This window comes from Sarcophilus harrisii, chromosome 2 (genome assembly GCF_902635505.1).
Source record: "Sarcophilus harrisii chromosome 2, mSarHar1.11, whole genome shotgun sequence".
NCBI lineage: Eukaryota > Metazoa > Chordata > Mammalia > Dasyuromorphia > Dasyuridae > Sarcophilus > Sarcophilus harrisii.
The window spans coordinates 575,578,479-575,588,026 of NC_045427.1; the positions used below are offsets into that span (position 1 = coordinate 575,578,479).

General features: G+C 36.8%; 1 protein-coding gene across 2 annotated transcripts in view; it reads right to left on the reverse strand.

The window, feature by feature from the left end:
- FAM204A (family with sequence similarity 204 member A) overlaps positions 1-3,902 on the reverse strand; it is a 37,141-nt gene extending 33,239 nt beyond the window's left edge. The window contains exon 1 of one of the 2 annotated variants that reach the window (XM_003755334.4): positions 3,426-3,902. In XM_003755334.4, the coding sequence (XP_003755382.2) occupies positions 3,426-3,633 (208 nt within the window). In that variant the 5' untranslated portion in view covers positions 3,634-3,902. The other variant, XM_023495664.2, reaches the window with a different exon arrangement.
- Between the last annotated feature and the right edge of the window lie 5,646 nt (positions 3,903-9,548).

Consider the following 9,548-nt stretch of genomic DNA (forward strand, 5'->3'; position numbering starts at 1 on the left):
TGTCACATTTAGAAAAACTTCAGGGAATTTCCATTTGTTATTTTTTAAAGAAAGAAAATTATATTTAGGAAGTAACAGCTAAGAGACATGACATATCAAATAGAGAACTGGACTAGCAAGAAGGAAAAACCTGGGTTCAAATTTCACCTCTGACATTTACAAGCTACTGTGGCCATGGATTAACATCTCTAGAGTTTTAGGTACTTTTCAAGATTATGTAGATAATGATGTATATCAGTAGAGTTCACATACCAATGATAACTGACTTAGAAGAAAATGTTACAACTGAACCCGACTTACAAAGAAGTTAACATTAGAGCCTAACACTATTTTCCATTTTATTTATATTGCTAATTAATAACAGTTCACAGACTTTGGAGCTGAAAAGAGCCGTAGAGGGCCTTCCTTCTATAGATGAAGAAACTGAAACCCTAAAACACTAAGAAGCTTGTCCAAGGTCATACAGGAAAGAATGTAATAAAAACTTCATAGACTAAAAATCTGTTATTTGTTCCAAGACTTAATTGAAATTTGTAATTTACTTGTTTATTTACTTCAGAAAAGAAGTAAAAATGTGAGACAGAAACTTCTCCTCTGACTTCCTTCTGTATATGCCATTTTATTTTCCATTACTTTCCACACAAACCCACCAAAAGCCCTGAAACTGCACATTTAATCTATTCATCAATTATTTCACTAATTTATGCTGAAGCTTAATGCAAAATACACATTTAGTGTAATGATGACTAGTTATAACCAGAATTGACATTTATTTATTTCATCTTGTTTTAAATATCTAGAATTTTATGTGCTCTGCAATACCAATAATTGCCATGCAAAAATTCACTCGTTGGAGGAAACTGGATATACAAAAAACATTAAACTTAAAAGAGAAATAAACACAATTTTTCCACTCTGAAATCATGAAACTAACTTATGTTAATCTCTTGAGTAAGTCAATCTCACTGGTTTTACTTTCTCGAACTATAAAATCAAGGATTGGCTACACTCTTAAATTTCTTCTCTAGCTCTAACACTTTAAATATCACATATATTTAATGAGCAGATTTTTTTTGTTTGCTATTCTTAACTGCTCTCTAGGAACAAAATGTAATGAGTATTCTACTTTAGTGGGGAAGGTTTCTCTCCCAAGCATCCCAAGACTATTCTCATGACTAATTTTTTTGTTTGTTTATTTTGGTGAAATCCTTCTTTGCAAGTAAAGTATTCCAAAAATAAATCTCAGAGTAGTAATTGGAAAGAATCAATTTCCTAAGTATGACTATTAGGAAAAAAAAATAATGACATAAAAATAAGTCAATAGCTATTGTCTACTTGTAGTCTTGCATTATTCAATATTATCTTTAAAGCAATTCTTAAAAGTGTTTGGTATACTATAGCAAACCATGGAACTGTTACACTCAACTGTATACCTATGTTAAAATAAGGTTGCTGTCTAAATAACACTTTTACAAAGAGTAGGCAACTTCTCTACAGATTATGTTTCTCCACAAATCCACTTTTATAGGAATATCATATTCCCAGTCACAGATTTTCAAGAAATCTTTAACTATTTCAGAAAATATATTTAATAGAATAATCAATCTTAATTTCATTTACATTCTATTTTTGTTAACTAAATGGATTATAAAGATTGTGAATTGACTATATATAGTCAGTCTTAAAATCTGAAAGAATACCAACCGCATTTTCCACTGGAAACTACCTAAACATTCATTCTACACAAAATCTAAGGAACTGCTTTAAGTGCTTATTATAAAAGGACAAGGAATCAGTATTAAAAAAAAAAAAAAGAAATCATTAAAGATTAAATCAGCAATCAATGCTAAACTTCATATTTATTAAAATCTGGTTAAATTCTTCAAATTACAAAGAATAGCCAATGATATAAAATAAACTTATTAAGATCAGTAAATTAGTCCAAAAAATACGGTATTTTGACAGTGGTATATTTTGTAGAACATGGCAATTGCCTTCCAAGACACCAACTTCAAAAGAATGATATTGACCTAAAGAGCTACCACTTCAGAGGATATCTATCCCTTATTCAAGATCACAGAAAGAGTCATTTACTCCAAAAATCTCATTTTACTAATAAGGAAACTGAGTCCCAGAAAAACTGAGTATAGCCTTAGCTAAGGCCACAAAGGTGTTAAATGACTATATTAAGATTCAAACCCCAGGCCTTTTAATTTCAAATTCCACACCTAATTCATCTCCTTAATTCCAAGCTTCAATATCCAAAAGTTTGTGAAACAAATTACTTTTCATTACATGTGAAATTGTATTTCATTACCACTTCTCCTAAACTACATTATTAAAATGGAAATCCAAATCTTCTGATATTATTTTCACTTTACTTAAACAATACCGCCCTTCATATTTGAATATTCTAATACAACAAAACAAGGCTATATGACTCATAATTCTGAATGATTTAATGGTCAAATACAAATAAATAGAAAATATTTATAATTAAGAATGATTCATTTTTTTTAGAATTAAGTACAAATGCAAGTAATAATAGGTATTTTTTACTTATTCCAAAATGCATCAAATCTTTTTCCCTAAAATACAAGCAAATAATCATATTAACACAAGTTTCTCCTGAAATTAAAGACGAATAAGATACTCTTCAAGAACAAGTTAAAATAACGTTTTAACCCGTTTGTTTTGCTTTTAATGTGAGAAGGAAACAACAACACATGACTGCTCCTCTGCTCCTCTCAAGTTGTGACACCTCAGAGCTGGGACAAGGAGCTGCTGCCCAGCGCACACTTACAAAGGGATTGCTTCTACCGGCACTCTAACTCGAATTAGGCTCTTCTCGGAATGCGGTAAAACTCATAATCAAACCTTAGAGCTGGAAAAGATCTTGGACGTCACCTCGGGTTCTCTCTTAGGGAAAGTGACGGGCCCAAGACCACAAAGTCCGTGGCGGGGCTTGCTCCCCAATCCGGGGCCCCCCGACATTCCACTTCTTCAACTGTAACCACAATCTGGGGCACAAGGAAAAACCTTCGGGGAGACGGGGTGGGGGTGGGGGAGCCTGAACGAGGAGCCCCAGATTTCAGACAGGGCATTTCCAGGATCTCCTACTTCCTGGTTTTCATCTATCCCTGTTTTTCTAGAAACACGCACGCCGCTCGAATCATTAAGGATAACTCCCAGGGCCTTCCCACACTCGTGGGTGGCCCGACGCGGAAAGAAGCCCACAGACCCGGAGTCCCCGTCCCCTCAAAGCAAATCCGAATCCTCCGATGCCGCCACTGTCGCAGGCGCAGCATTTGCCACCGGGGGCCCGCCAAGCACCCCAATCCAGAAAGAAATGCACCCCACCGGAAATCCCAGAGGATGCCAACCCACCTTGAGAACCATAACTCATAAGACGAGGAACTACTCACCCGACCGGCTCGCGCGACCCGGCGGCCATTTTGAGACGTCGTCAACATCCCGTCTTTCTATTGGTTCTGGTCTCCTATCCAATGGGCTGGAACTGGCAGGGCTTTCATCCAATAGGGAACTCAGCCTTGCCGAGGGGGTCACCATAGCAACCGACCTCACCCACGTTCGGCGTTTGGGAAGGAAGCGTGAGCGGAGCTCGCGACTCATTCTCCTCCCTTGTTCCTAAGAGCCCCGTGTTTTTTGATTGGGTTTCCTCTGCCCTGTCAGCTCTTCAGAAAGGTGAGGGTAGCTGGCCTTGATTGAGATTTGGGAACCGAGGGGGACGTTTTTAGCGGTCTTTAAGTGGACGCTAAGGCAGTCGGGTGTCTGTGGCTGCTCCCCACAGCAGGCGGGCCCTGCTCATGGTTATAGAGGAGGAAGCCGGGACCCAGCGAAGGGAACGAAGCGAAGTCTTTCCGTCCGTCTCTGAACAAAGCTGACCGCGGGAAGGGGTGGGGGAAGGGCGGGGAGCGGGAAAGAGGACTGTGCTAGCATCCCGGCATTAAATCCCGTTTCTGTGCGGGAAAGATGAGGCAATCACTCATCACAGTCAGTGAAGGACTATGCTGCAAGCATTTATCAAGCGCCTACTTGGCGCAAGGGACTGTGCTAAGTGCCGGGAAGGGAAAAGAAAAGAAAACAAAAAAGACAAAAACAAAACTCAGGGAGCCAAGGAAAAAGGTGGCTGAACACACTCATCGCACCCAGGCCCTCTATATTAACGCATTTTGTGGGGTTCAAGGGCCGATCAAATGTAGCAATTACCCAGGGCGTCACGGTTTTCAGGGGGCAGCTACCCTAGAGAGTAATTTCTTAATCTATAAAATGATGACATTGAATTTGATCATCGAAAGGATCCTTTCCTGCTTTTAAAATTCTATACACCTTCAGGATTTTTTCATGAGTATATAAAAGTCAGACGCTGACAACTTATTTTCGATCAGTATATTTTAGTTTATGATGGTAACTCAATGGTCTGTTAATAAAAATGAACAAACAGAAAAGGCACAAAAGTAATGAAAAGAGCTTTTGAGAGGGAATACGGAGTAATCAACTTTGATAAGTACATTCTCTACTTGTGAATTTTTTTTTACAGCAAACCAATTAACTCGAAACATTTTATTAAGAATATTAAAGAGGAGGTAATTATTTAATAATTTAAATAATTAAATATTATTATTTAATAATAAAGAATATTAAAGTGGCGCAGCGTATAGCGGCACCAGCCCTGAAGTCAGAAGTGAATTCAAATATGGTCTGACACTTAACAACACTTCCTAGCTTTGTGGTCCTGGGCAAGTCACTTGACCCCAGTTGTCTCAGGGGGAAAAAAAGAATATTAAAGAGATTATGTTAATTAAAAATTTTGAAGAAACTGTTGATGCCATGTTTTCTTTAAGGTTTGCACAATGTTTTATCTCATATGGCAGAAACTAGGCATTGATCCATACTTAACGCCGTACACCAAGATAAGGTCAAAATGGGTTCATGACCTAGGCATAAAGAATGAAATTATTAATAAATTAGAGGAACATAGGATAGTTTACCTCTCAGACCTGTGGAAGGGGAAGGTCTTTATGACCAAAGCAGAACTAGAGATCATTACTGATCACAAAATAGAAAATTTCGATTATACCAAACTGAAAAGTTTTTGTACAAACAAAACTAATGCAGACAAGATTAGAAGGGAAGCAATAAACTGGGAAAATATTTTTACAGTCAAAGGTTCTGATAAAGGCCTCATTTCCAAAATATATAGAGAATTAACTCTAATTTATAAAAAATCAAGCCATTCTCCAATTGAAAAATGGTCAAAGGATATGAACAGACAATTCTCAGATGAAGAAATTGAAACTATTTCTAGTCATATGAAAAGATGCTCCAAGTCATTATTAATCAGAGAAATGCAAATTAAGACAACTCTAAGATACCACTACACACCTGTCAGATTGGCTAAGATGACAGGAAAAAATAATGATGATTGTTGGAGGGGATGCGGGAAAACTGGGACATTGATGCATTGTTGGTGGAGTTGTGAACGAATCCAACCATTTTGGAGAGTAGTTTGGAACTATGCTCAAAAAGTTATCAAACTGTGCATACCCTTTGATCCAGCAGTGTTACTACTGGGATTATATCCCAAAGAGATTATAAAGAAGGGAAAGGGACCTGTATGTGCACGAATGTTTGTGGCAGCCCTTTTTGTAGTGGCTAAAAACTGGAAACTGAATGGATGTCCATCAGTTGGAGAATGGCTGAATAAATTGTGGTATATGAATATTATGGAATATTACTGTTCTGTAAGAAATGACCAACAGGATGATTTCAGAAAGGCCTGGAGAGACTTACACGAACTGATGCTGAGTGAAATGAGCAGGACCAGGAGATCATTATATACTTCAACAACAATACTATATGATGACCAGTTCTGATGGACCAGGCCATCCTCAGCAAGGAGATCAACCAAATCATTTCCAATGGAGCAGTAATGAACTGAACCAGCTATGCCCAGAAAAAGAACTCTGGGAGATGACTAAAAACCATTACATTGAATTCCCAATCCCTATATTTATACACACATGCATTTTTGATTTCCTTCACAAGCTAATTGTACAATATTTCAGAGTCTGATTCTTTTTGTACAGCAAAATAACGTGTTGGTCATGTATACTTATTGTGTATCTAATTTATATTTTCATGTATTTAACATCTACTGGTCATCCTGCCATCTAGGGGAGGGGTGGGGGGGTAAGAGGTGAAAAATTGGAACAAGAGGTTTGGCAATTGTTAATGCTGTAAAGTTACCCATGCATATATCCTGTAAATAAAAGGCTATTAAATTAAAAAAAAAAATCAGTGATCCAAAAATCTTTTAAAATTAGCATTATTACCCTTTTTAAAACTGATATTTTTTATTAGTTAATTCTCTTCAATACTTATCTTGAGCATTCATTGCATATTTTGTAACTTAAACTTTTCCCTTCTGATGTCAAAGATAAGATCTTTAGCTCTTTTATTTGCTGATAATTAAATCACTTTTCTGTTGGAATCTTTACTAACTGTTAAGCTATTAGAGTTGATAGAGACAATAATTATCTAATTTAGCATGGTTCAATATGATTGATTTGATCTTAGAAGGAGATATTTTGGGCCAGAACTTGAAACAAGGTACTAAGTACAACTGATAGAAACGGTGCTTGTGTTCACACCTTTAGAGAGCTCATAGAAGCAAGAGATATTTAAGTACTCATTGGAGTTCACATGTTTAGGAGATTTCAGGGTTTAGAAAGAGATATCTGAATTCACACCTCCCTTAATCCCTGCCTCCAGAAGGCGGAGTCAGCCTTTTACACTCAGCATAAATAGAGCTTCAGTGAGCCACTCTACGGTCTTACTTCAGCACACTGAGGACTGAGGTCAGAGAGGAGCACTCTGGGAGGAAGCCCACAAGCCCTCACTCTGAGGCAAGAGAGATTCATTTTCATCTTTCACCTTGGTGCTGGCTGGAAGCTGAAGAAAGCAGAGGCAGAAGCAAAGGATAAAGCTGCAAGAGCTCTTAGAACCAAGCAGAAAGATAGGCCTCTAAGAAAACTAACCGGGCTATATTGAAGGACACAATAAAAGATCTGAACTTTTATCAGCTGGCTGCGATTTGGGGTGATTATTACTTGTAACTGAAACTAAGGCTGCCTCCAGAAAACCTCAAGGTTTTCTCCCAGAGAGAACTCCCAGAGAGAACAAAAACCCCACACCTTTCTAAGGAAATACTAAAGTGATTTATTCACCTTTAATCACTTTCCTTTGAAAAGTTCCTATTCTGAATATCTGCCAAACAATACATTCTGAGAATGCAACAATTATATCTGTGATAGTTATATGAAACATAAAATTACCAACATTGGTAATTAACCTATAAATGAGATAAATAATTATTTTTCTGCTAATAAATCATATCTGAATTTTGTTTCATCAGGTATTCATTTCAGCCGAGCAACCACTCTTCACTTAAAGACTCTAAATTCTCACAGATTTAGGCCTAATCATCAGGGCCTGCCCTCAGAGATCAGTTTTCATTTTTGGATTCAGAAGATCAGAGTTCAGATTCTATTTGTGTCACTATGTGTATAAATTTGGTCAAGTTACTTCCTGGGCTTCAGTCTCCTCATCTGTAAAATGAGAAGGTTGAACTAGATGGTCTCTAAGGTGTCCTATAAATCTATGAACCTCTGATCTCTCTGTTTTACTCATCTCCTTTCCCCCTCTCCTCTACCCAAGGATACTAAAGGAAAATATGTAAAATTAAATTTAGGTTTGATTCATATCTAGTGTTTCCCCATATGGTAAATGGGTAAAAGGGTTTTCTGCTAGAAGGTATTCAGTGTACAACATGGCTATCAGCTATGGGATAACTTTTAATTTTTCCTATTTCAGAAACTGTATGAAACTGATAGAACACACAGATATTCATAAATAAGTTCAGGAAACATTTTGGACAGAATCTATAAATTCATTGATATTGACAACTACTGATAAACTCCCTTGGTCTATGAATGTTGGCACCTGTTTTTGCATCTTAGTTGTTTAGCACACTGAAAAGTTCGGTTACACAATGTGTTAGAGGAAAAATTTTAAGCAATTTTTCCTGATTTCAAGGCCAATTCTATTAATTATGCCATACTTTATAAACTTTAGGTGATACGTCAGGTATTAGTATTAATATTAAAATCTTAAACAAGAAGCCATCTAATTTCTACTTGGAAACCTCCAATTGACAGGGAATCTATGACTTCCCAAGGCTATCCATCCCAGTTTAGACAATTCTTATTGCCAGTTTTTTCTTACATCACTGTAAATCTAGCCTCTATAACTTCTATCTTTTTGGGCCAAGCATAACAAATCATTCACAAACATGGTTTTATTTGATTGTGATACAAGCAGTACAAATAAGATTTCCGCCCCCCCCCCTTCATTTTACAGTTGAAAAAACTAAATATCAAAAAAGCTAAAAGTTGTGTTCAAAGTCACATAGCTTAATAAATGGCAGAGTTGAGATTTGTGCTCAAGTCTTTTCATTGCAAATCTATTTTTTCTATCCAACTATGTTGCCTTCTCTTAATTTATAATTTTTGTCTAGTGATCTATGAGTTGATATCTTAATGGTGGAACTTAGCCACATTCATTTTGACATACTTATTATTATGAAATTGAAAAACATAGAGAAATTATAGCTAATTAGAATATCAGATGGGTTTTACTCAGGGAACAGTGTAAAGAAGTTGGTAGATTTGGCTTCTTCATAGATCTAAAAGCAAGGAGAAACATCATTTTAGTTAACACTTGAAATAGCACTCTTTGAGCTTAAAAAGACCCAGTTTAACCCTCAGGGTATTTATACAAATTGTTCTTTGATTTCCCACTTTCAGGATCCCTCCTATAAATATCAGAATTTTATACACAGAAACATATGTATAAATGGAGAGAGAGAGAGAGAGAGAAAGAGAGAGAAATGCACATCTCTTTATATATATGTCTGAGAGAAAGTAGGATTTGAAGAGAAGAAAAGGGATGGTGGTCTCTGAGTCCATTTGTGTTTGTGCATTTTCTATGAGGTAAAATAAAGGCTGCCTAGTATGTAATTGTGTGTGTGTATACACATATCGGTTAGCTGACTAAAATGATTCTGAACTACTACTCTAAAAGGGAAATGCACCTAAAGTGGTTAAGCAGATGTTAGAGAATCAGGGTAACTAGATGGCAGAGTACCTGGCCTGGAGTTAAAAAGACTCATCTTCCCCAAGTTCAAATTTGAGTTAGACTCATCTTCCTCAAGTTTAAATTTGACCTCAAACACTTATTAGCTATATGACTGTGGGTAAGTCATTGTCAGGCTCCCCATTCCTTTCTTTTTACTGTTCGGGGATATCCTGTGTTCCAGAGCTAAAGTTCCACAGGCAAGCTGTCCCCTGAATTTGGTATAACAACTATCCTTTGAGCTCTCCCTCTGGATGAACTCAGCTCCAGCAAAGTCCCAGAATTGTTTTACACTAGTATCAGGTGGTCCCTGAGCTCAGACAAGCTATATT